This window comes from Rhea americana, unplaced genomic scaffold (genome assembly GCF_003343005.1).
Source record: "Rhea americana isolate MKP2758 unplaced genomic scaffold, rheAme1 scaffold_406, whole genome shotgun sequence".
NCBI classification, from domain to species: domain Eukaryota; kingdom Metazoa; phylum Chordata; class Aves; order Rheiformes; family Rheidae; genus Rhea; species Rhea americana.
In genome coordinates, this window is record NW_028186542.1 from 67,220 (window position 1) to 94,219 (window position 27,000).

At 51.0% G+C, this 27,000-nt stretch overlaps 2 protein-coding genes across 2 annotated transcripts in view; one reads left to right on the plus strand and one right to left on the minus strand.

Annotated features, from left to right (window-relative positions):
- Positions 1-6,396, plus strand: part of ATP6V0D1 (ATPase H+ transporting V0 subunit d1) — a 33,302-nt gene extending 26,906 nt beyond the window's left edge. The window contains exons 5-8 of the mRNA XM_085314526.1: positions 2,346-2,423; positions 3,067-3,243; positions 4,208-4,285; positions 4,869-6,396. Coding sequence (XP_085170652.1) covers positions 2,346-2,423; positions 3,067-3,243; positions 4,208-4,285; positions 4,869-5,030 — 495 coding nt within the window. The 3' untranslated portion in view covers positions 5,031-6,396. The remainder of the gene's footprint in view (positions 1-2,345; positions 2,424-3,066; positions 3,244-4,207; positions 4,286-4,868) is intronic.
- Positions 6,397-7,283: 887 nt separating this feature from the next.
- The window catches only part of HSD11B2 (hydroxysteroid 11-beta dehydrogenase 2), a 28,015-nt gene continuing 8,298 nt past the window's right edge, over positions 7,284-27,000 (minus strand). The window contains exons 2-5 of the mRNA XM_085314525.1: positions 10,758-10,970; positions 10,277-10,462; positions 9,322-9,459; positions 7,284-8,200 (exon numbers count right to left, since the gene is read on the minus strand). Coding sequence (XP_085170651.1) covers positions 7,842-8,200; positions 9,322-9,459; positions 10,277-10,462; positions 10,758-10,970 — 896 coding nt within the window. The 3' untranslated portion in view covers positions 7,284-7,841. The remainder of the gene's footprint in view (positions 8,201-9,321; positions 9,460-10,276; positions 10,463-10,757; positions 10,971-27,000) is intronic.

Consider the following 27,000-nt stretch of genomic DNA (forward strand, 5'->3'; position numbering starts at 1 on the left):
GTGTGTGTTTATGTGCAGGCTGTAGCTATTGCTTCATCTTGACGCTCTGGACTAAGGCTGGGATGCAGATTGTATCTGCCAACCTTGTTTCGACTGGTCATAGCCAGCTAGTGGATAAGTGTGTGACCTTTACTTCCTAAGGTAGCCTTGGTCCATTTGGAGAGGTGGAAAACAAGCTAGGCTTGAGGGGAAGAGAGTGGAAGGAGAAGAGGAGCTGCTGTGGTGGTGGCAGTTGTGCCCAGCTGTTTGTAGCTCCTGACATACACTGATTTCTTGCTCTAGTGGGGACTGTATAGCTGTCTGCGTAAATACCTCCACTCTTGCAGGCTGCAGGCATCTATATTGAGAATGGAGCAGCTGGGGGGGGGCAGGGAGTAGAACTGAGTAAACAGCAAAGCAAGTTGGTGGGTGCTGTGTGATTGGGTCCCAGATGCCTAGATATCCTTTCCCATCTCCTTTATGAGTCAGATACTCCTTTGCATTCTTTCCAACTGTAAATTGTAGTGAGGGCATCTGTACCTCTCAGTGGGTGCTGGCACCAGTTCATGCTAGAGGATGGACGCTGAGGACAGGCTGTTCACTCTRTCCATAACAAGATGTGAGGGTGGGAGAGGTGAATGAGTATCCGCCACTTGCAGACTCTTACTTGAAGGCCTGTCTCTCCCCACGGCCTGCAAAATGGATTATACAATGCAAATGGACTCCAGAGGCAAATTAGGGAGGTAAGGTCAGGCCTGGTATCTGTGTGGAGCCACTCTGAAGAACAGAGCGGGTGGATACCTAGAATAGATACCTGTCTTGGAGAATACTTTTCATGCTGCAGGGAAGGTAAGTGCTACCTTCTAGATATGGTGGTGTTTTTTAAAAGAGTTAGTGCACAGATTTCCCGTAGCTCTGGATGTGAAAAACAAATGAGATTAGTAGGAGGCAGGGTGTAGTCAAATAGGTTCATGTAAGAAAAAAAATCCGTTGAGGGTTATTAAAGGCAAAGGCACTGACATTTCTGGGATAAAGGTCTCTAGCCAATGTCCTCTTTTCTGTGGATCCTTATCTACAYTGCTGCTTTGCTAGATATCTGTTGGCTGCTGTGGGAGACAAGACAATGAGCTAGAGGGATTCAGTGCAGCCCTTCTTAGTGTGTGAGTTTCTGCAATGTTATTGATGTTGGATCCTCTTTCAGTGCTGAATATCTGAATTCATGTAGTTTTGCTTTTAAGTCCTTCAGTTTGTGCGTGAACTCTGAGAAGGGCAAAGTTAGTGACCAGAATCTCTTACCCAGGATCCCTTTTCTGTGGATTTCAAGCAAAGTTCATTATCCATGTCCTAGTTCATTATCCATTATCTATGATAACTCTACAGACAGATGCTCAGTGCTTACCTGCACTTGAGCAGCAGCAAGGAGAAACTTGCAACCTCCTGGATGTCATGCTCTTTTTATGTGCAGTGCTCACCTGGCAGAGGCCTTTTGCACTAGGTAGTAGTAAATATTTGCAAAACACAATAATCTGGGTGCTTTCCTAGTGCAGAGGCTGAGTTTCCAACACCTGTGTTCCTGGTCCATCTCCAGACCTAGAGGTGTTGTGACAAGACTTCTTGATTTTTTTTTATTTTTATTTGTTTATTTTGTGAAGTCTCAATGTCATTTTATTTTTTTTCTCTTTTATGTGATTCTAATTCAGATGTTGTATCACATGATGGCTTCTTTGAGAAAAATTTGCTGAACAGCACTCCAAGCATTATATACTGCCATCATGGCTCCTCTTGGGAGTTAGTCATCTTCCCGAWGGAAGATGGTGTGTCTCCACATAGGATTACATTTCCAGGAAATAGCGTAACTGTGCCTAGCTTTATATGTTTTATGCAGTGCTCCAGCTGGGATGGAGAACAAGCAGCTGCAGTGTGAAAAAGGGAGTTACAGAGAATGACTGGTTCACTTCACAGAGATTCTTCCTAAGCTCTTAACTCCACTTAACCAAGTAGTACTTACTGAGCTGAAGTCCTGCAGCTAACTTTTTGTGGCTTGTCATGCCGTAGCAAGGTTAGGAAACTGTGTAAGACTATAGTAAATGCTTTAAAGTTAGACCACTCAAAGGAACAAAATAGACATCCATTAGACTTTATCTGTGATGTCTGGGGATCTTGCCTACAATAAGCTTGCCCAGTCACATGAACAAACCAAATCACAACCCTATCTCCAGTTCCTGGGGAAACACTGTCCCTAGTGTGTGCCTTGTTACAAAGCATCTAGGAGTATCCCTGCTTGCTGTCAGCCCCCTGCTGAATGGACATATGAGGCAGTAGCTGAAGCAGCATAGAAGAGTGTTCCTCTGCCCTTTCTCTTCCAGGCATACCTGGAGTCCTTCTACAAGTTCTGCAAGGTGCTGGGGGGTACCACAGCAGATGCTATGTGCCCAATCCTGGAGGTAGGTCTGGGAACCCTTGTACCTGGGAGAGGCTGTGTTGCAGTGGTATTCATTGTTCTGTACTTGGACCAGCCTGCTTGTCAATATTAAGGATGCCCAGGATACTCTTCAGCAGCCCAGTGTATATTCTCAGTCTCACTGGGAGATCTAAGAAGAAGCTGCCTGAGCATGGCTTTGGGTGCCTTTGGTGCCCCAGTCCTGATCTTGCCAGCTACTTACATGTCTGTTACCTTTGTGTGCTCATCCTCTTGCGTGGATGAGAAACAGGAGAACAGTCATTGCTGCTCTGCTCACAGCAAGTCTCCATGTCAGSGCCAGCTTTGGATGTACGGGGCTCAGGGACAGGAGCTGGGAGAAATGTATTGTTCTTTGACCCAGACAGGGTGCTGCTCAGTGAGCTGGCTTGTGTTTGAGGTGGGAACTTCTTCGCCTGACTGGATGCTAGGCATCAACTACTGATCATACTGGGGGCCTATGCAGATAGCCTTCTCTGGCTGAGCACAGAATAGCTGTATGCTTCCTAGACRATGAGCCAGGCTTGTTCACGCTGCCTACTGATGTGTCTCTGTTCAGAGTGGTGTCAGTATCTGCTGGTTTCTGACAAAGTTACTGTGTCTGAAGGTAAAATMCTCTTCTCCTGCAGTTCGAAGCTGATCGGAGGGCCTTCATTATCACCATTAACTCATTTGGTACTGAGCTCTCCAAGGAGGACCGAGCAAAGCTGTTCCCTCACTGTGGCAAGCTCTACCCTGAGGGCCTGGCTCAGCTGGCCAGAGCAGATGACTATGAACAAGTCAAAAATGTTGCTGATTACTACCCTGTGAGTATCTCAGGTTGAGGTCCATGAAGACTGGTATAGGAAGCTGCTCTAAATCGGATCTCCTGAGGTTTGGGGGAATTTGTAGACTGGCAGCCTGGGTACGGGGTGCCCATTTTCAGCTGACAAATACTATTACTTCTGTGCCATGTTCGGCCAAAATGGAGTTGGCCTTGTCTGGACTCTGAGTGCCTGAGTTGCTGTTGGCTTGTTASTCATCACTGCCACTGCAGTGGTGGTAGGCAGACCAGGTGTGGGTCCCTGCCCCATGTTCCCCATTCCAGGATCGTGGGCCTACACTCACCGCATGCCGTTGACGTAGCAGTGTGGCAGCAGTGCCACCTTCTTTGACTAGTGGAGGAAAATGACACACAATATTTCTCGCTGGAGACACGAATCTCCACTGCCAGGTTGTCTGACTGAGGTCTGGTTCCATCAAACGGGAGATGCTAACTGAGCAGCGAGGAGGGTGGCACACTTTAGAGGTGTCTGAGTTTTACTCATGTGCATGGCTGGGAACCTGTTTGGAGTCAGAGTACTCAGTGTCTCCCTACTAAGCAGCAAGGATATGTGCTAGTCTGCATGAACATGGGGGCCTGAACACTCTGGTCTGTACCTGGTGGGGACATGCCTCATGCATCCTTCCTGCAGACTTAGTACTTATATAGCCTTGAGCTCTGCACATTTCAGAGAAGGAGTAGGATCTCTGGACAAGCAGATGTTTGCTCTGTCTTTCTTAGGCTTGCCTTCAGCCAACTCCCAGAGTGATGCGTATGCAGTGCAGACTTGGCAGGGTCTTGTTGCCAATACTCATATGAGTGCAGAATGGACTGACAGCTTTTCTGTGTCCTCTGCTGACCAGACATAGTGGTTGGGGTGTCTGTCTGATGTGTGTGGCCAAGGAATGCTGATGATCTTGGAAAATTTGGGAATTTGGATGCATCCTTCTTATGATGTTTTCCTGCAGGAGTACAAGCTGCTCTTTGAAGGTGCTGGCAGCAACCCTGGAGACAAGACCCTTGAAGACAGGTTCTTTGAACATGAGGTGAGTGTGTACCTGAGGCATTTCTTGATAGACATCTGCTTGTGCCATTTGCAAAGCTCAGGGTAGCAGCAAGCTCATCTGCAGCCCTGTCAGCAGAGCTCCAGAGCATCAATGCTATGTTTGGAGAGTGTAAAGTGATCACCATAAAGAAGGAAAGAGCCCTCTGCTCCAGTGAGGGAGTGGTGCTCGCTCCTGATGGCTGTGACCACATGGCAGGTGCTCAGTCCATGCTCTCCCTAGACAAGTTAGGGCAGTGTGGGATGCATATTCAAGCTACTGATGGATATTTGGTCTATAGATAGCAAAAGCAGGGGGTAATTACTTGGGAAAGGAGCCAGAGGGAGGATGCTCACAGCACATCAAGGAATAAATGCCTCCCCTTCAAATGTCAGAGCYTGTCCTGTCTGAGCCATGTTCTGTAGGTTAGAGCTGGCACAGAGCAGATGAACTGTGCCTGAGCCCTTTAGCTTGCTAGGGAAGTCATGCAACTTCCATGTTGCTCCACACTTGCATTGACTGTCTCCTCCTGTAAGAATCTAGCAGAGGTAGACAAGTGATGATTTCTCCTCCTGGCTTTCCTCAGGTGAAGCTGAACAAGCTTGCTTTCCTCAACCAGTTCCATTTTGGAGTCTTCTATGCCTTCGTGAAGCTGAAGGAGCAGGAGTGCCGCAATATTGTGTGGATTGCAGAGTGCATTGCTCAGCGGCACAGGACCAAGATTGACAACTACATTCCTATCTTTTAGCCCTGCCCTGTTCCCATATGACCCTCCTGTTCCTGGAGTCCAGAAGGACCATTGTCCATCTTTACATGCTCCCTGAGTTATCCCTTGCCCAGGCTTCAGGGATGTCTCATCTGTGGAACTGGCTCAGATGGGAAACTGTACAGTTACTAGTTAAATTATTCACAAGCTGAAATTGTTCGAGTTGTGTGTACTGTGAGGGGTCCGGAGGAACCAGTGGCACAGGCTTGACCCTGTGCAGCTGTGTGTCAGGAGGGTTCCCATTGTGTAGCTAGTAGTACCTGTGTCACTGTACTAATCTGCTGTACGCGCTTATGCTCACAGAGCAAGCACCAGCCAGCAGTTGCTGCCTCTAAGTGGTTCCTACTGCAGAAAGATGCATCAGATCTGCGATGTCCGAGTTTCCTGTCAGTGCTCTGAGAATGCCTCCTAGTCAGTGTTGTCCCTGTGAGGCTTAGTCTGAGTGTGATTTATAGCATAGCCAGTGCTGCTGTGTAATCCCTGCATCCCCCTGTAGCTAACCCTGTCATGGCAGAGGCTGACCAGCCCTGGCTGCGATTGGGACAGTGCCTATGGGAAGGAGAGGGCAGAGCCAGAGCCAGAGCACATACAGAGTGCCCCTTCCATCTCCTGCAGCATTTTGCAGCCCCCACTATGTCCTCAGAAGCAGCTCTGGCTAGTCTTCATCCTGCACTTAAGCTTGGAGAGGATCCACAGCCTGTCTGAGCTCCTCCCTCCCCAARTGCCCCTGGCTTGGAGCTTACCTGCAGTCCCCAGATGTGTCCATCACAACCATGCAAGAGTCAGGGCTGTTTCTGGCTCTGTGGTTGTTGCAGTGTTATGATGGAGCCTCTGCACTGGCTTAGGGCAGGTGTCCAGACTGGTGCAGTCCTCCTGCCCCACATGGGGCGTCTGAGCTGGCACTGTCGCTTAGCCATGTGGGCAAACCTGACTGTTCTGCAGAGCAGCCCTGAGGGTCTCGCTCCACTTGGTTGCTGTGTTAGTGCAGAAGGCATGTTGGCAGAGGTGTCTTCTGTCCTGTCCAGGCCCTGCCTCTTTTGTGGTCTGTTTTTAGGAGGTTGGAGCCAAGCCAGAGCCATGGTGTGGCAGTCCAGCTCCCTTCCTGATCTGTATCATGGCTAGCTCCCATTTGTGCTCGAAGTTTTTTGGCCCTGCTTGGAGATGCCCTGTGTTGGTGTGGCAGTAAAGAAGCTTCACTGATGGGAAACGTGTGCTCTGTGCTGCCACTGGGAAGGGTTGATGGGTAAGAGTGGCCCTGTCTCAGCCTGTGCTGTGGTAACTTCTGCAGTGTTTGTTATCCTGGCCATCCTTCCTTCCTTTTTGCACCAATAAATATCTGCCTACTGCACTGTGCTCTCCCTGCTTACTTGGATCTCAGGTATGTGTGAGCAGGCGCSTGCTTCAGCCAAAGGGCTAGTGTTGGAGGCATCAATTAGTGCTTGCTATGGGAGCTCTGTCTCCACAACTTCTGTGTAACTTTGTGCRTGCCCTGTGTCCTAGACAGCCTTCAGCTAGGCTGACAAGGGCATAGTCTCACTGGTTAAGTGTGGATCTCAGCTACTTTGCCTCTAACCYAGAGTACTTTGATGTTTGTAGAAGACCCTGGAATGGCCCTGGCTGACTTGGGGCACTTGCTCCTGCTATGGAGAGACAAGACAGAGCTTTAATGACACCACAGCACAAGCAGCGTGCAGTGCCCGGTACTAGGTCTGTGGGTGCAGCTGGGTACTGAGCTAGTAGGTGCTTGAGAAGATATGCAGCCTTTGTTGCCTGTACTTGAATTAGAGGCTGCATGGGAGTGAACCAATACAGCTAGGGTCCTTGGGACTGTGTGGCAGATTCCCTGGTTTTGCTAACCTTATTCTGGCACTAGTAGCAGAGATAGGCCAGGAAGCTCTGGTCCAGAGCCTGGACTTCCTGCACACACAGAGCTGCACATGGAATCAGAGCAAAGCAAAATGTAGCCTTCAGGGTGGAGGAGGATCGAGGAAAGTGTAGGTGCCTATTCTTCCTATCTGGCTATACTTAGGGAATGCATTTCCAATTAACATCCCCTTGGATGCACCTCTTCTGGTACTACCTGAGGCATTCCAGGCCCTACTACCCCACAGACTGTTAAAACTACCCTCAGTGCACAGCCGGAGACCAGCCCTGTTCTCCTGCTTGTATAGCAGGGCAACCCTGAACAAGCACTGTGTTGCTGTGCCATGGAAGTTGACTGCAAGACCCAGTGGCATATTAAGAACAGATTTATTTAAAAAGTGATAATCACATAGTTCACCTTGTGAAGAGTTCTGCAGCCTGGCCTGGGACCCCACTGTCCCTGGGAGTACGTGGAGTGTGTAATGAACGGTGATGAGGCAGACACAAGGGATGACATAGCAGCGGGCAGAGGGTAATGGGCCTGACCCAGCCAAGAGACAACGGAGACAAATGCTTGCAGCTCCAGCAGCGGCAAGGAAAATGTCACACAGCTGAGAAGAACCCAAGGTATATCCCAATGTGTCATGCAGAAACCCAGAGAGTCAGGCAGGAATGGCTGCATTGCAGAATGCGCGACTAGAAAAAAAAAATACAAAAACAAGGTCTCTAGAAAATGATGATTCTCACACAATAGAAAATAGATCTGCCTGATTTTGGAAAGTGATTTGGTTTTGTATCTAGTGCTGATTGTTCCCRTGCAGCGCATGGGGGCAGGGCCAGATGTGTGCACACTCAGGGGCTATCTACTGTGATGCTTGGAGATTACAGGAGAAGGTTCCCTCCTGCCCCACAATTGCATGCAGGCCAAGGTCASGCCTTCTTGTTGTTGTGGTTCTCTTGCCGCAGTGCTCGGGGCAGCTTGGGGTTGATGAAGAATCCTTTCAGGAACAAGTCTCGGACAAAGTAGGGCAGGTAGCGGTGTATAAAATACATGAGCCCGAGGCCCTGCCCCGGGTAGTAGCGCACAGCTGGGTTGGCAGCAAGGAGCCCATCTGTGATGCTGTTCACCACTGCGCTGAGGTCTTCCACAGCCACCTTCATGAACTGAACGAACTGCCGGTTGATCTCTTCCACGTATTCCTCACCATAGGCCTGCAGCAGCTCCTGAGGCAGGCTGGCCACCAGCTGCTGCTTACGTAGGTTCCAGAATGCAGGATCACATGTTGTCCCTGCAGCGACATAGGCACTGATGAGCCATGCTGAGCCCAGGTGCCCAGCAGACCTCACTCCTGCCCTATGTGTGCCAGCACTTGCCCAACAGCATTTCTTGCCCTGTCCCATAGTGCCCTACCTACACCCCGAGTCCCATGCCTGCAGCCCCTACTCCTCAGCATCCCAGGAAGGAGAGCATGTATCTGCATGGAGCAATGATCTCTCTGAAACACTGACAGTTACCAGACAGCATGGAGAAGTGGTGTGGGAGGGAAATGGTGGTTCTGGTGCCCAGATACAGTAGAGACAGCTTGCAATCTAGAGTGCTTCGATGTGCCTGTTCAGTGGCAACCAAAGCTCTGCCAGGGTCAAATGCCTGACTTTGAGACACTACTGTAAAAGTGRCTGGCTGAGCTGCTGCTTGCTGGGTTTAGTCAGCTCCTGTGGTTGGCAGGGCCTGGCTTTGATTCTGACCCAGTATCTCATAGAGTAATGCTGCCACCTGAGAACCCAAAGGCCACAGAGAGCTCCTACCACCATGGCATTCAACTTGCTGTAGTCACTGTCCCTCCATGTGGTTCTTCTGGATCTGAGAGATACCAGGGGTGGTCTTGTACACCTTGCACCACACGGGATAGATGAGACCATACAAGGCTAGTCGTGGTGGGGAGCTATTCAGACTACAGCAAGGCACACACAATCTTCTGTCATGCCAATGTGGGCACAGATCATGCTGGGAGCAAAAGGTTTTAATGGGAGATAGGAGTATCCAGGGGGCAGCACTGAGTGCTAACCCTCTGCTGTGCATGCATGCTGGTTATATGCATCTATAGGTAGGCCCAAAAGATATATCCTGTACTGCTAGTTTCCCTCTGCTGCTGTTGATCTATCACTGCCTTTTATGCCTTCCCAGGGGCTCCTGGCCTATCTGTGCTACTCTAATGATATTTGATTGCAAGGCTATGGGAGTAGATGGCATTCCAGCATCACTCGTGTGGCAACACTACCAGGACAAGAGTCATGGCTAGGAGTAAGGGCAAAAGTAACCTGGCAGGTGCCGCAAAGCCCCGAGTCCCAGGCAGCTTAGCTTGGCCAATTGTGGTAGTGCTGCTATGCGAGTGGATGCTGACCCTCTTACCTGTTTTATAGTAGCCAGGCAGGATGAGGCTGACTTTGATGCCCCAGGGCTGGAGCTCACTGCGAAAGGTGTCCATGAGCAGACTGAGTGCTGCCTTTGAGGCACCATAGGCTGCTAGGCAGGGAAATGGCAGGTCACCTTGGAGGAGAGAAAGTGCAAGTGAGCAGGCTTGTGAGTGACTCTGTACGTGGGCAGGCCAGCCAAACCCAGTGCCATTTTTGCAGGGCCATGATGTGCATTTTTGGTCTCTGTGCAGAGAACAGGCTTAGGCTTTGTTTTGCTGAGAAAGCGTCTCAAATTTGCTCCAAATGAATGAGCTTCTTTAAAAGATGAAAAAAAGTGAGGGGAAGAGTAGGCTGGTTTTCCCTCCTCAGTCTACCAAATTGTTGATTGGTATCTCTAATCAAGGCACATGGCAGATGTGATGAGGTTGCCTATGCCCTTCTGCACCCTGCCCCAGGGAGTAACAGCTCAGTGTGCTGCCACCTCCCAGTCCTGTTGGGCTCTCTGCTTCTAGAACATGTGTGCACAGACCCACAACACCCTGACTCTGGGTTTCAGCTGTCAAGGTCACCAGCCAGAGTGGGATGGGGAAGAGGACAAGGCCTAGGGRCCTAGGGAATGGGCCTACGGAATGGGAGCCATGCTGTAATGCACCACTGCCACATGTACTGGAGTGCCGTGGTACTCACAGGTCACACAGAGGGACAGTGTGTCCATCTGGGGAACTCTGAGGTGCTGCTGACCACCTCTCCTGCTTTCTCACCCTACTGACACCTGAGACAGCTGTGACTGGTGGAGAGGGCCTGAACCCCCACCTATTGCAGCCTAGCTTCTGCATTCAATTATTGGAGCTCCCGGGCAAGCTGTGGCATACCACCCAATTCTGTGCTATGTGGCCTTGTACCCCAGAGGAGTTCCAGCTCTCCATGTCTGCAGTGCTGGAGCTGCTCACCTGCAGGGCTGCTCACAGTGACRATGCGGCCGCCAGCAGAGCGGAGCAGGGGCAGCAGCTGCTTGGTGAGCTCCAGTGAACCGAAGAAGTTCACCTCCATGCAGGCGCGAAACTTGCCCAGTGGTGAGAGCTCTGCGTCAGCAATGATGTCATTGAAGCCAGCGTTGTTCACGAGACCCCAGAGCCCTGTGGATATGGAAAGCTTAAAGTGATGGCCCAAGTGGGACATCCACCCCAGGGGTCCCAGCTGCTGCTCCTCTTGAGTTGATCCTTCCAGGGGAACCATGGGGTACCTATGGACATGCCTATTTAAAGGAAGCTGTTCCTGAGGGTGCAGGCTGTGRCAGGGGTACCTGCAGGAATGCAACCCACAAGGAGGGGCTGGAGGCCAGGCAGAGCCATCCCAGATTCAGGCTGCAGTGCTGAGAGCCTGAGGAGCTGTGTGCAATTTCAGGGCCATGCCAGATGCCTTCACTCCTACCTGTGCTGTCGGTGTGAGCCTGGATGTACTGCAGGACACGTTGGATGTCTTCTGGCTTGGTCAGGTCCATTTGCAACAGTGTAAGCCTCTGCGAGCAGCTCTTCTGCAGCTCCTGGGCCCCAGGGCCCTGCAGGTCCAGCACGCTGGCAAACACTCGGAAACCCATGGCATCCAAGTGACGTGCAGTTGCCTGCCCAAAGCCAGAGTCGCAGCCTGTGAGAGCCAAGAGGATCCCTGGAGTGGTCAGTGATGGCTACCTCAGCCTTGGTGTCCCCTGCTCTGAGAATCCCACAACCCTCTCACTTTGCATCTGCATTTCCAGGGATTAAACCCAAGGTGACCTCTCTGCCTTCTTCTGGCTCACTGTTTCCCCCACGATGAGCCCAGGTGGTCGTGGTCCCCCAGGCCCAACAGCAGGAGCCAAGAGTGCAAGGCTCACCTCCAGGTGCACGTGGCCCTCCCAGGCTCTCTGGCTGCTGTCTTGGGCCACCCTTCCACTCTGTGTAACAAAGCAGCCCCAACCCTCCACCCTGCTTTGGAGGCATGACTTCTGACTACTGGGAGGATGTGACCTTGGCCTAGGGTGTTTGCAGGTCACCTAGCTGCTGTTTTCTACCTCCTGCAGGAGGAAGAAAACACTCCATTATCTGCAAACCAATCACCCAGAGCATGGCTTTGATGTGAGCTGCAGATAACGCCTCAGAGGGCAAGCTCGGCAGTTGCAGGCACAGCTGCTCTCTGGGCCTTGTTGTGCCTCAGGAATTCAGACAGGGTACTGCAAGATGGGGTTGAAACCAATAAAACCAATACCAGGTCACATCTGTTCCAGCCTGCAATGGCTTCGTGAGCCATCATTACAAGCTGACACAAGCCTAAATGAAAGATGCTGCCTTTCTGTGAACACTTTTAGCCTCCCAGAGGTGCTCCTGTGATGCAGCCTGAGGGATAAAATATACAGCAACCCCCACACATGCACACTTGGCTGGGGCATCATTAAAAAAAAAAAAAAAAAAAAAAAGACAGTATGGGCAATCCTGATCTGCTCTTACAACTCCACAATCTTCATTGAGTCCCATGAGAACATCCCACAGGAACATGGGAGCACTTGGTTCTGCAGTGCCTGTTTCTGCCTATGCCTGCCTTCCTCTCTGTGCCCTGAAAGTTTCTGCTCTTCCTTTTCATCATAGTTTTACCTGGCAGCGCGATCAACACCGGCCTTTAAAATTTCACCATCTCCACAGCTGTAACTACACTGCCTGCATGCAGGTCTGTACGGGAGATGAATGWGTGTGTGCAGGTAGACATGCATGATGTTACTGCTTGTCCCATCGTAGAGGTGACACAGCACTAGCAGAGCTGACTTGGCACTAATAGACATAACTCAGCACTAATGGTCTCCCTGTGGTACTCCCCACCTGGGAACTGAGGTTTGTGCAGCTCTCCTGGGAYTAAACAAATCCCCTCCGAGGCAGAGACGTGGGCAACGCTCACTGCTTGAAATGTTGGCATTCCCCTCCACCTCCAGCCTAGCCCACCTCCAAGTCTCAGCGGTGCCCCTGGTATTCCAGSCCTTTTCAGCACAGATTTATAGCTGGCATGCTATTTGCAGCACCTCTGGCTGCCTGTCCTGCCTGTTCCTTTCCTTCACTGCCCCCAAGTTCTTTGATTCTTTATCCCTGTGGCTGCCAAATAGCCCTAAATTACTAGTGCAGCCCCTCAGACACAGATTTGTTGGGAGGTGCAGCACAGTGACAGGGGCATGTCCCTGGCTGATGCCCAGGGCCAGGAGTAGCAGTTCTCAGGTGGTGGCAAAGTCAAGCAGATGACAACAGTTGCAGAGCTCAGGGCTCAGTGGAGCCAGGAACCCGCAGGGATTGTGGCCCCAGGCAAGAGAGGGAGGGATGAAAACAAACAAAGCCAGCAAGGTACAGCGTGTTCCTGGGGCTGATGGCAGTGCTGATAGCTCTGTGGGGGGAGCCCGTGCCACCGTGGCTGCCTGGCCACATTAACCATTAACAGGAGAGCTCTGTGGGCAAACCAGGAACGCACAAACTCTGCAAGGCCAGCTCCGTGGCCCTGTTGCCATGCATCATCCCACCTGGCCCCTGGCACTCTCAGGTGCTCCCTGAAGCACCCCATGACCTGCACTAGGTGGGACAGGAGGACAACTAGAGCAGGCCTTATCCAGCACATGACTTTCAGACCCAGTGGGATGCTGGGGTCTGCTGCCCCTCTGTTCTGGTCCAGGAATTGCCATCTGCTCTACGGGACTTAATGTGCCCCGAAGCAGCTCTGGCTTCCCCAGCTTGGACCCAACCAGCATCCTTATTGCCAGAGCCCTTCCTGCACCTGAGACCTGCTGAGTTCCTGGGGTAGAAGTGCAGTGCAGAGGGCACACAGGTGGCTTCAGGGTGGACAAGGAGACTGGGTGCCAGCTTTGTTCCCTTGATCAAGCAAGCTGCAGCTGGAAACAGGGCGCTGCCTGCTCCAGCGCTTTGGGAGCTAGATAAGCTGTGCTCAGTTCAGTGCCTGTGGTCCAGTCCCAGGCTCTAATTTACCTTATTGCTGCGTCATAAACCCATAAAGACCCTGGACACATGCCAGGGTGATAACACACCCCAGAGATGGCCAAGGAGGTGCTTACCTGGCAGGAAATGGCTGTCAGCACAGATGCCTGGAGGGACCCCAGCCCTATGGGAACCCACAATGGCAGAGAGGGTCCTTGCACCCTTGAGCACTGCAAGTATCTGGCCTCATGCCTCACAAGGCACAGTGGCTCCCTCAGCCCTGGGCCTTCTCCCAGAGCTTGTTGCAGCTGGGTTCCCAGGTGCATGACACCACTTTAGCCTTAGGGATAGTTCAGACAAGGTCTCTTGCCAAAACTTGGCAGAGAGCCACCTTGGGGTGTCTCAGGCTGGGCACAAGCCACAGGCTGGACTCGCAGATTTGACCTGGGCAAATTCAGGCCAGATCTGTGCCTGCCTTTTGCATYGTGGGAAACCCATGTTCTGAGGCCTGGCTCCTAGCGGGATCCAGCATGTGGGAAGCTGGAGGCCAAGRGTACCCTGCAGGTCAACCTGCTGCAGGCACCCACTGGGTGCCTCTGAGCACCCCTTCCCCCCACCCCYTCTTCTCAGCATGGCCATGGCCACAAGGGGCCCAGCACCTGAGGTGGGGCACAAGTGACTGTTTAGCTGGGCCAGCTCGATGTTGGACAGAGCATCTCAAAGAGCTGGCTCAGCATGGCAGAGGGCTACCTGCCAGGACTGGGCAGTGGGCAACAATAGAGAGGGCTGAAGATGCCTCCAGAGATGCCATCAGCTTGCCATGCGTGCTGCAGGATGTCCGTGCCATCTCTTGGCAGGGCAAGCAGCACACCCACCTCTCCCCTCCCCAGGAGGAATGGGAACAAGTCGTGCTGCCAGCAGTCGGCGAGATAAGGTGCATTTCGCATTTCCCAACAGGGCAGGAGAAAACTGCAATAAAGATAAGGTTTAAAAATAAAATTGTACTTGGCCGTGTCCCTGGAGGCTGAACTCCACAGCCTGCGTCCTGCCTGCTCCTGCCACTTTTGCCATGACATGGCTATCCATGCTGCCTCCCTCCTGGCACAGGGCTGAGCTCTGTGGGATGGGAAAAGCTTCTGACTAAAGCATTAAATGCCCTACTTTTTTTTTCTCCCAGCAGTGTAGGAGGAAGCAGTGGGAGCAATGGGGCCTGGCTGTACTTCTCAGGGGAACAGGAGTGTTCCCAGTAGCCCAAGCAGCAGCTTGCACATGTGAGGATGTAGCACACRTCCTGAAAAGCTGGGACCAGCTTCCTGAGGGAAAGGACAGAAGCCAGCTGGCACCTCATGGCCATACTCCCAACCTTCAAAATAYGTAGAAACCTCCCCAAGGGCTGGCACAGGAAGCCACAGCAAGAGTCAGGTTTGTAGGCTTGTTTGGGCTGTGCCCATCAAGTAGAGAGCAAATTCTGTGAGGAAGATGCCCTTCCACATCCATATGTCAAAGTCAGGCCTTTTTGGAACTGGCCTCTGAACCAGGCAGCAGCTGGCCCAGTAGGATGAATAACTAGAGCTGGTTTGTTTGCCATAGAGGACTGGGGCAGCCAGAGGATTTGTTTCGGAAGTTTTAATTTATTCACCAAAAAAAAAAACAAAAAAAAACCAACAAAAAAAAAACTCCTTGGATGCTGGCAGAAGGCCCAGGGACAGGAGCGCAGCGGGACAAGGGCGGTGATGCTCTGGTGTTATTTAAGGTCTTTGCTGATGTCTGGCGGAGGAGGTTAACACGCTGCTCAAATTCCCAGCTGATGCTGAGCTGGCAGAGCAGGGACACACCACAAGTAGCCAGGAGAGGAGACATGGGAAAAGAGCAGCAGCAAAAATTCAGTGTGAGAAAAGGCAAATTAAGTGGCTCCAGAGCCCAGACTGGGGGAGGAAGGAAGCTGAGGTGCCTGAACAGGCAGGGGACAGCCCAGGGAGTGCAGGAAGCAAACAGGCAGAGAAAGCGGGCTGCAAAAAGTAGCCATCCAAAWGTCAGTTCCGCTGGCACCAGAGCCTATTGGGGCACTGCTCAGTTTGCATCAGCACCTGCACTCCCAGTGGACACCTAGCTGATGCAAAGGGCCACCCTTCCTCCTTTCTCCAAGGGAAGCTTCACAGCAGCTGGTTTTATTCAAAGTTGGAGCCACTGCCTGGTTTTGCAGTTCTCTTGTGGCTTTGTCTTTTGGGAGTGTTGGAAAAGTAGACAGACAAACTCTGTTTCAGTCAATGCATTCTCTCAAAGTTGGAGCAAAAGCCATTTTGTGACAGTGAGTGCTGATCCCCAGATGTACCAGGGACACCACGATGGGGAAACACTGCCAAAGAAGAGTGGGAGGAAAGCTGCAGGGAGAGCCACATGTCTGCCGGGCTTGCAGGAGCATGTCCAGGCATCACTCATGGACCTGCTCCAGTATCATGCTAAAARGACATTAGATCACAGAGAATAGAAACATCAGGATGCAAGAGAGAGAGAGAGAATTAAAAACTTGGGGCCCAAGGCACCTGATCCAAAAGCACAGAGCTTTGCCAAAGGGCCATGCTTACTCTATGTGGCTACTASAGCATGACTTGCTAGCCCATTTGTGGGGAGGCTGCAGAGGCCAATTTGGGAGACACACAGACGCTAGCTTGGCCACAAGCATAGCTCAGCATGAGCTCTGAGGAGCTCCCACAGCTCCTTCAGGGAGCTCTGGAGCCGGACAGTCTGAGCTGTCTCTGTTGATGCTGGAGTTGGGCACGCTTCCTTTGGAGGATGCTACAGCGCCTCATCACGAGGAGGCTCCAGAAGCCAGCTAGCACCTCCCCACCCCCATCACTTCCTCACGTGCCAAATGGTTTTGCTTCCATTCCATTGGGATAGAAGAAGGACCGCATCAACCCTTCAATCCGGACACCACACTGCTGAGTTCAGGAGTGGGAGAAGCCGAGAGCTGCAGGGACCGCCAGCACAGAGAGGCACGGCATCGGAGGAGGGCCATCAGGGCTCTAAGCCCACAGCAGCTCCTCCCTCCCTCTCCCAAGCCTGCAATGCCAAACAATTTCCCCACACTTGGGCCCTGATCCAGCAGCAGTTGAGCACATACTTCAGCATTTGCTGAATTGGGAGCAGAGGCCATGTGGAGGCCAATCTGGGTTGAAAATTCAGGAAGAGCTCAAATCTGGGTTGTCCAGAGACACTCTGCTCCACACTCCTGCACATATGTGGCAGGGACCTGTCAGTCTCACTGCAAATAGGGGCAAGTGTATGCCCAAAGGGTTCTCCATCCTTCACCTTTTGCTGAACCTGTAGGTCCCCCACAAGGCTCTGCAGCAATTCCCCCGGGGCTTTTCAGAAAGTTTGACCAGTACCTTGGAATGTGYTTGGGCACTGGAAAAACTGAGCCTGTTCCAGTCTGCCAGTCCATGGGACATGCTGTGTAGCAGTGATGAGATGCATCGACRCAAGCACTCAGGCCAGTTGGGAGGGCAGCTGAGCCCAGCTAGCTCTGAGTACCTCAGGAGGACTCAGCTTTGTCCCAGGAAAGCCAGTAAGGATCGTTCTGATCTCTGGTCCATCCCTGATCTAGTTCTTCCTGGAACAGAGACATGCTTTTATCAAACACATCCAGGTTGAGTTTAACATAGGAGTCAGCAGCAGAGTCATGGTAACTGCCAGAGACCTCTTCAAAGCTAACTTTGATTTCTAGCCACTGCATCTAGCTAGAGCTTTTCCTCCAGGAGAAGAAGGCTCCATCCGCTGCAGGTATTTTTGCATGGCAAGTCCCATCTTAACTGTCTCTCTAATAAGCTGAAAGGCTTATCCTCTGGCATCCCTTCTGGGATGGCCTCTCTCCCACTCATCTCAGGAAGATGAAAAGGAACAGTCACATACAGCTGCCTTGTACAGCACCAGAGRTACTCTTGCTAGCAAAAGCAGCAACTCCAGAGGGTCTGAGCTGTGCTGGCACAAGACAAATCAACTAGGCACAGCTCCTGGCCAGCCTTGTCCCATCTGCAGCGTCCTCTGCTTGGCTAAGGTGAGCAGCAGGTACCTGTTATGCTATTTTGCTGCTGTACTCAAAGCTGTTTCAGCAGCTCACATCATACTACCCACTGATGCCACAGTCCCAGTTTAGTCCAGGCATGTTTTCCCAAGTCAGGCTGAACACCAGACTTGCTTTTTACTATATCAGGTATTGCTCCTGCCACTAGCACCAAACTCACTGTATGGAGACACGTTAAAAATTAACACAGCAGTTTGCTGAGCAGCTCTGAGRCAGCAGATAACACAGCTACCAGACAGGCATCACGCTGCCAGACCACAACCTCCCACTCTACCCACTGTGGATGCTCCATGGGCAAAAGAGRTGATCTTAAACAGTCTGGCAGAGATTGGAGTCAACAGTCTGAATGAGCTGGTAATCCCAAGGGCTGGACAGTCCTTGCCAYGGAGCTCCATCCCACCTGACCAGCATCTCAACAGATGCCCAGCAAAACTGAGGCAAGACCAGTCCTTTGGGGGTACTCCATTTCCAGGCAAACCCAGAGAAGACCAAGTTCCTGTCAGCACTGTGTCATTCRTGGTAGATCATCACGTCAGGTTTCATTCCTATGCACAGCTATTTCATTCAGAGCAGCACCATCTTCTGTCCCCAGCTCTGCAGTGCTCTGCTGTTGAGCCAGACACCYTCTGCACCCCGAGAAAGCCTGCCATTGCTCTGCATGGTTGGGGTGCGGTGCGGCAGCCCATGTCCCAAAATCCCAGAACCATCCCAAGACATCAATCCCAGCAGCTTCTGCCAGATTCCTACCTATCACACAGATTTTTGGGCTGCATACCCCACCAGCCTTGCCTTCTAGAGCTACCTTCCCAAGAATTGTCCATCACCAGCAACTCTGGGACCCTACAAGCCTGCACAATCCTTATGYTGGAGTATGACAAAGCTCCCTCATGTGACAACAGGCTTACTGGACTGCACTGGTGTCATGATGCCAGTCTCATGTCCTGCCCATCTCCAYATTTCCTTTGCAAGAGCCCTATAACCAACTTAGGACTAGGCCAGTGAGTTGAAGGTGCCTTTGCACCATCCAAGGCTGTGTTCTGAAAGACAGCCTGAGATGGACCCAGATAATCATGGCTGAATCTGGAAGATGTGACAGATCTAGAAGGTGCAAAGAGGCARCAAAAGTCACTGCTTGCCCACAGCCACGAAAATCCAAGGCTTCTCCCCTCACAGCTGCTCCATATTGCTGATCAYAGTAGGCTGGTATTTCTGCCTTTGGCTCTAACAGCATCTCATGTTTGTGCCAAAGGAGTTTTTATTGAAAGAAAGGCATGAGGCCAGGATGGCATCAGCCTCAGAGACACTCATCAGCCACAGGAGATCTTGAGACACAAAGCCAAGTGGATTATGCTCTGGATTTGTTGTTTCCGTAGGCCCAAGCTCAAATCCTGCCTAGATACCAAGTTAAACAAGGCYGATATTTTGCTCATAGGTGTTCCCTTCCTGCACACCAGAATTCACCATTGCTGGATTCAATTCAGTGACAGCGGCTCCTTCATATGGCTGGCCAAATGAGAGACTGCAGCTGGATACAGGGCACAAGGACTAAATGCAGTACCAAGATGGGGGCTTCATGGCATGAGAGCTGGTATCTGAGAAGCAGATAAACCAGTGCTAGACTTGTCAGGACAAGCAACTGGGTTGATCCCAGCATGGGGGGGGGGGGGGGGGAAGCAAGGCCTTTGGTCCAGCCAGATGCTCAGGTGCTTGCCCACATTCAAAGCAGACCCCCCACCTCAGACAGCAGTAGCTGCAATGCAGAATAKGGTCCTTCTTGTCCCAAACACTGTTCAAGCCACTGCAGCCACAGCTCAACACACAGCCTGGGCAAGCAGCAAGCCTGAGAGTAGAGTCAGTCACTGCCTGGGATCGTGATGAAGGCACCTGGCTTTTGTCTCCAGGGACCAGTGGTTCCTGGGCTGTGTCTTCGCTGTGCAAGCTGGGAGGGGGAATTTCTTCACTGTGAGAGTGACAGAGCAGTGGAACAGGTTGCCCAGAGGCAACCAAGATCCACTATACGCAGAAAGTGGTACTCCCTCATGTCACTACAATGTCACCATTTCCAGCCTTGCTGAGGTTCATCTGRTCAGCCCCTCTTCCATTAACTGAAATGGTACTTGTTTTTTACCACAAATGAGGGAGATGAGGAGGTAGATTTTGTACCCAGGAACAACTTCAGGCCACTTYGGAGCTTTTTAAAAAACTCCCAGCACAGCTTTATGGCATAAGAGACCCTGCCAATTGCATTTAACATATTAAAGAACCCAAGCACCACCAAAGGAATAATCACAGAATAATCATGGAATGAGTAAGGCTGGAAGGGACCTCTGRAGATCATCTAGTCCAACCTCCCTGCTCCAGCAGGGCCACCTAGAGCATGTTAGACAGGGTTGCATCCAGGCAGACTTTGAATATCTCCAGAGAAGGAGACTCCACAACCTCTCTGGGCAACCTGTTCCAGTGCTCYGTCACTCTCACAGTGAAGAAATTCCTCCTCATATTCAGTCAGAACTTCCTATGTCTCAGTTTTTGCCTCTTGTCCTTTCACATGGGACAACTGAGAAGAGTTTGTCCCCATTCCCTTGACACCCTCCCTTCAGGTACTTATACACATTGATAAGATCCCCGCTCAGTCTTCYCTTCCCCAGGCTGAACAGGCCCAGTTTTCCTTGCTCCTAACCTCAGCATGCAGATTTGACAACAAGAGAGGACTGAACCCCAGGAATGGATGCTCTTGGTGCTCTGGAGCACCCCTGTGTGCTCAAGTCCTGAACCCAGTGGCAAGAAAAAAGAAATCAAGGGACCCTTGATATTTTTTTTTCCTCATATGCACCACTCACCCAATTCCTCGAGACTGCTATGACAACTACTGAGTCTTTTTTTGACACAGTGAAAAGGGGAACTTCTCTGGGAGTCAAAGGATGCTTCATCTCTGGGAAACTACTCACAGATAYGATGGCAGTTTGGGAAAAAACTGCAAATGCTTATTGAACACATGGAGCAGGGACAGGTCTGGTCAGAAGTAACAGCGAATGGAGGGGGACTGGCAGAGAGAACAGGGAATGCCATGACATGGTAAGGTATGGATGAGCCAGGATCTCCACAGAGACCTTCCAGATGAAAAAGCCCAAGGCAAGATAGCTCAAATTGATAAAGAGGAGGCAGCACTAAGCAAGATATAAAGAGTGTGGATAGGAGACTGGCTGGGCGCACAAAGAGCTGGAGCTGCAGACAGCTCTGCTTATAGGCTCCACAGCCTTCCACACCGAGACATGCCAAGACTGTTCAGATCAGAGAAAGAACCACGATGTCTCCTGCACTGATGGAGGAAGGGGAAGATTCACCTTTCTGATCTGCTCCTGCTAAGCCTCAATGGGCTGTGGGATACTCTAGAGATGTTGAACAAGCGTCAGAGATTGAAACTAGATTGGAATGTCTGAAGCAGACGGAGCCTACAGGGTCACGGAGGGGAACATGTCTCCTTTGCAGAATGTGCTGATGGAGCAACAAGCAACAAGGGAAACAGGAGCTGAGAAGAGGTCTGAGAGGGGAGTCCCAGACAGAGGCTGTTGCCTGGAAGGGTTCAAGCAATTGGGTCAAGCACAGACATTAGTTTAGGGGGTGAGAAGGCTGGAGATGATGGGCTTGCACTGAGGTTCATTCTCACTGGGAGCCATTTCTGCCCCAAGCAGGAGCAGCTCCTCCAACCAGCTCATGAGGCTGCAAGAGCTCAGCTGAAGGACCTGGTGCTGCTGCCTTGAGAGAGAAGAGACAGAGAGGCACAGAAGAACAGTGAGGGATTAGAAACAGCCTAGCAAGAAGTGGCAGATTTAATTACAGAACAAACAGATTCATATACATCTAGGACCTGATGAGAGAGGAACTGGACATCCTTCCTGCTCCCACACCATCCTTTCTAGCAGCTAGGTCTGGGAGAGAAGACTTACTGATCCCCACTGCTTATCCACAGTGATTCTGTGCTAGGAGGAGATGTGATTCTCAGGAACGTCATTACCCTGGACCTTGCTTGCCCCACAGCCCGTGAGAGGCTGCTCCCTCTGCTCTTTAGCACCAAGATGCTCAAAGTACCCTTGATGCTCAAAACACCTGGGAGAGGGGAGAGGAGCCACACAGACTGACCTCATAGCCAGGCTGCAGTTGCACATTGCTGCATGGCCATAAGCTGATGTACCCATGTCATCCCGCCMTTGCAAACGGACCCAAGAAGTAGCTCCCCAGAGGGCACAAGGCAACACACTCAGTGGGATGGCATGCTAGCATGAAGCACACCCTTCATGAAGAGGGTCTCCAATCATGGGGCAGGGCCCAGTCAGGAGGAAGCATYGAACAAAAGGCCATGTGTCTGGGGCAGGGCCCCAAAGCCAACACCTCCTGGATGCCATGCAAGTTTGGAAAGAGGAGTGATAAACAGGTGATGTCAGCCTGAAATGAGAGAGAACAAATTCTTGGCAAGGTCACATGGAGGGAGGAGACTGGAAGAGCACCTGTGCCTGCAGCAGCTGAACTGCAACATCACTCACCAGCCCACAGGCTCTGATCAGGCCAGCACCTCTGCTAGCCTGAGCCAGAGTTGGTAGCGCCCCCATGGCATGGGTCTGCAACCAGGCACACAGGGCATCTCAGCAGATGTTATCAGCCACCTCCTGGGAAATGAGGAGTGCCAGGAGCCCAATAGGGCCATGGCATGCCTGATCTGCTGGAAGGTGGCCAGTAGCATCAGCTGCAGGGAGCAGGAAGTGCTTGGTTCCTGATAAAGACTGATTCCCTTTGCAGCAAGTTGTGAAGCTGCAGAAGGGAAGCAAAAAAAGCTGTGTAGGCATGTGACCTGCAGGCCAGGATACATCTGCACAAAGAAGACAGGGTATCCTTCCACCTACCAGGGGTTTCCTTAAGCTGTGTATTGGAAACAGTTGCTACCAGCTGAATTTGGGCATGGAACACCTCCTGGCACTCAGGTTGCCCTGCTCAAGGAGAGCAGCCTGACCCTCCCAGCAAGGCTGAGCTAGGTAGGAGAGTGCAAGCAGATTCCATGCCATAGCACCCAATGGTTTTGGATGCTCCTCCAACCAAMAGTATACCACACCCTGGTCAATGGCTCACACAAAAGCATGCAGCACAGGCAGCAGGGTYGAGGACTTCTCCCCACCTCTCCCTTTGGTATCACCTTAACATCCAACACTCTAGTGGATGGGGCCAGTGTGGTAGGAGCTTGTTGTAACTCCATCCCATACTCACGCTGCTTGTCCTCAAAGTGTGCTTTCAGGAAGCAATAAATCAAACTAAACTGAGGGAGAAGCCTTTAGAGACAAACTAAATCCCATTGTTGCCCTTGCCAGGTGAGGGGCTGACACAGTCAAGCACAAACCCTCTCAGTGGCCCAGGTGAGTGTTTTTGCTGCTCCACAGCATTTCCCCGTCAGCCCTCCCTTTGGCAGGGCCTTGGCCAGGGAAGGTATCCCACCACCACCAAGGGGCCCCCAACTGCCCTGAGCCAAGTGTGCAGGCCCATGCAGTAGCAGGGAGATTGAGTATTGACTGCTCCGAGCCCACCTTAGAGCCCAGGATGAGGTGCCACACCTGTGACCCTTGAGCTGTCTGGAGGCCACTACCTCTCGGGCAGAGGCATGCTGGGGCTAGGCAGGACCAGATCTGCTGTGAGGTTTGCAGACTGCGGCTGTGATGCCAGATACAGAACCAGAAGGCAGTAGCTTCTCCATGCACTCCGAGTCCATTGCCTCAACAGAGCAGAGTCACTCCCCATGGCACCCAAAACTCCAGGAAGGGCAGGGTGTGGGGCCCAGCAGTCCACATGACTCCCTCAGGCTTTAAAGTTGTTCACATAGTTCCTTTTACTACACTTTTATTTTAATAGGGAACCCTTTGAAATAGGACCCTGGCTCAAGTCTGTCCTAGTCCCAGCCACAAAGAGGTCACTAGCCTTTTTCAAAAAAACATGTCTGCATAGAGCAGCAGTCAGTACAACCGGTCCTACTAGAAACAGATGGCTGTTTGTCAGCAGGCTGCTCACCCTCCTCCCCAGGGTTCATCAAGAGCTCGGGCAGCCTTTTGCAACAGGCTGCAGGTGCCTTTTACTAGGGCTGGGTGAGTTTTCCCCTCCTGAGCATGGCCATGGGATGCACCAGCCAGATACTCCAGGGCCTCTGCATCCCATTGCCCAAAGCTCTCCTGAGTTGGAAGAAAAAAAAACTTGGGGCTCTTTGGTGCCTTATACTCCTTGAGCAGGGGTGGCACAGGGCTCTCAGCAAGATTCCTGGCTGCAGTGCCCTACAGCATGGCTGCAGCTGGGTTTCTCCACAAGTCCCCACACTGCAAGAAACCTGCAGCCATGGGCAGCAGGACAGAAAGCACATGGCCCTGCTGGAGGTGCTGGCTGGAGCAGCACACAGAGCCTTCGAGTGCCAGATGGTATGAATTATGAAGGATTAGCCAAGTGTTTATGAAGCATTATGTGCTGTAACCTCCACACAGAGAGATACGTTTCACTTAGCAAACCAAAGAGAAGGGGAAAATGTGATTTTCTGCCCAGATAACTCAAAGTGGTGCCCAGCCTCCTGCATTGCACAGAAGATAAAGAGAAGCCCTTGAGGACTGTGCCTAGTTGTGACCAGCACTCCTGAATTAAAGCAAATTTTTCAGAAGCAGGTGCTGGCTCTGATGCACCAGAATTTGTGGACTCAACATCACACAAACAGGCCTGAGATAAATCACAGTAGGGAGACGCAGTTTTCCTTGTCACTATCACTAAAAGTCACTGAGCTAACCAGATGACTTTTCTGTCCCCGACCTGAACAGTGCATACTGTTTTCAGCTTGCTCATTTTACCCATGCCAGCCAGGTACAAACATGGGCTAATAAAATGGCAAGACAAATAAGGCCCAGTTATACTGCAACTTGCTCTAGAACAACACGGACAGAAGTGATCTCCATCTACCTTTCCACGAAGGTGTGTAGGAAGAAGTGAGCAGTATTTCACAGCACTGCCTAGTAAGATATTGAAGGACAGAATTTCCCCAGGAACTTGAAGAAAGTTGCAGTCAGCCTTGGTGYCTCAGAGCATGCTTTTAGGAGGGTGGCTTAAAACCTGGATCATCTCAGCATACTGAGCTCAGGCTAATGTATTGCATCCATGGGAACATCAGATGTCTGTGTGAAAGCACTGGGGTTTTCCTCAGACAGAGCAGCAAGAGGAGTAGGAGCATCTTAGGAGATAACCTAACCCTGGTAAGGCAACACAACCAGTCACAGGCTATCAGTGAGGACTAACCACCATCCAGTGGAACAAAAGACTGACAAGGCACACACCACCAAGCACATCCCCATCAGCAAGCACCAGAACATGCTAATCCCAAGCCATTACACYAAACACTTCTGCAAAAGACTGTGCCTGAGCAAGATGTTGCTGTGGCAGGTGAAATGCTACAAGCCATCGCTGAGGTCAGGCCTCAGTGTGCTACTGCTGTACCACGGCTGGAGAGAGGTTTGAAAACAACTGCTGAATTGAGCATCACRGAGGAAGTGACTATCCTCTGAGCAAGAATTACTGTGAAGTTTCAGGGTTTCGCAGAAAAAGCATGCAGGGAATTTCTTAGAATCAACAGCTCCCCACCTCCTCCCACAAGAAGTGATCATGAGTTGTCTCAGGCTGAACTGGAGTGGACAGCTTCCAAGAGGGGAAATCATCTCCTAGAGAAGAAACAATAGTGGGACTTAAGTTTAAGGAGCTGAATCTCCTTCCTGCATGTTTCCCACGCTTCGCTGTTGACAGTGGGATTGGTGATGTACCAGGTAGGGACAAACTAGATTTAGAAACCAGAAACAGTGTGGCTATAAGCCATCCATCCCACTAAGGAGCTTAGAGTTCACATCCTGCCCATCTAGGATAAGATTACTGTACAAATATTGCCTGGAAAATGGTACAAATTGTACTTTTCATTAAGCTAATCTAGAATTTATGTCCCCCCAAAGAAAAAGTTGTAAAGAAAAACTTCAGAGATAACTGGATGAATAATCACTTTAAAACAGAACATGATGAACCAGGAACACAGAAACTACAAAACAAGAGATTCATCAGCAAGGACTGTCATTGGGGAAGGATACCTACCATCCTAGGGCCAGCCAGGTTACAGCATGGCAATTGAGATAGCTGCAAGCCAGCATTTACCTAGCCTAGGAAATGTGCAGTCAAGTTCAGAGCCTTTGCACAAGCAGGCACCAGCAAACAGATCAAACTCATCTCTAATCTGGCTCAGCATCCTRCAATGTCTGTGTATGCCTGGACTCTGAATCCATAAGAGTGTGAAGAGTGAAATGCTGAGAGTCAGGCTGGCAATTAAAATGGCTAGAAAGCTCTGCCAGCCACAATCACAAAGCAGTACTAAAGATGCCTCCAAGCAATGAGGTGAAGGTTGGAATCTTGCAGATTAAAGAGAGCAAGGCCAGCCACTGGGAGCCTAACAGGTTCAAAGATTTCATGCTGCACCAGCAGCAGTCACATCTAGGCAAGGTGCCAGGTGGAGGCTACAGGCACTGCTCGGAGAACATCCCTAGGCTAAAAGTTGCCTCCCCAGGTATTTCCAGCAGGCTGGAGAAGTATTWAATGAGATCTGTACTCATCTTCCACATCCAATAACAAATCAACAACCCCCGCTCCAGAACAGGAACTCCAGCAAAGAGAGGGTACATAGCATGCGAAGCACAAAGTCACAGTTGTGGTCTGCTACAAACAAGAGTTGACCCATTCATATGTAGCAGGAGGGAAAAATGAACTGCTCTGTTGTAGAGCACTGTGAGCCACTAACACTGCCATAGAGGCAAGAGGGCTCCCAGGACATGTCAGGGAATTAATATATCTCTAGCAAAGATTGCCAAGCACTACAACAACTGCAGAAAAAAGAAGAAAGGTARGACCTCCTCTGTGAGGTCAAGCTGGCCAAGTGGTAGATCAGGTCCAAGGTGGGGAGAGTCCTGCTCCAGAGCAGTCCAGATATGAACTGCCATCGAAGAAGTGCAATGTCACCCTATGAACTACAAAGTGGAGCTGAATAGATCACAAGGCGAGGACAAGTACCACTTGCAACAACGCTACCGYTCTGTTGCGCTGCTGATCAAAGCAGTCCCTCCAGAGCAAGTGCAGGGGCTCATTACCCTGCTTGAGCAGGGGGGTTGGACTAGATGATCTCCAGAGGTCCCTTCCAACCTTACTGATTCTRTGATTCTATGCACCTTGGTCTGCAGCACTTGTGACACTATACTGAAGCTATGCRGATTTCACTGGAGTTAACAAAATATTCCCAGTCTGATGCAACTAAGTTCTAAATTGCTTATAAGATGCCATCTTGCTACTCCTGTTGCTGCAAGAATAAACTCCTGCATAACCCATCACATCCTACAATCCCCTGCCCAGGCAGACAGAAAAACATTTTTAGAAACTAAGCAAATACATTTGGGTGAGCATTATCTGAATTTCAGCCAAGACAACTTTTTAAATATATTGAACTATGCAGATCTCCAGGCTGTTCACAGCCAAGAGCCATACCCCAGTGGCTACCCCAAGCCACACTAGCCACTTCTATACCCAGTTTAAGTTATGAGGCCTTTCTCCCTCATCTACT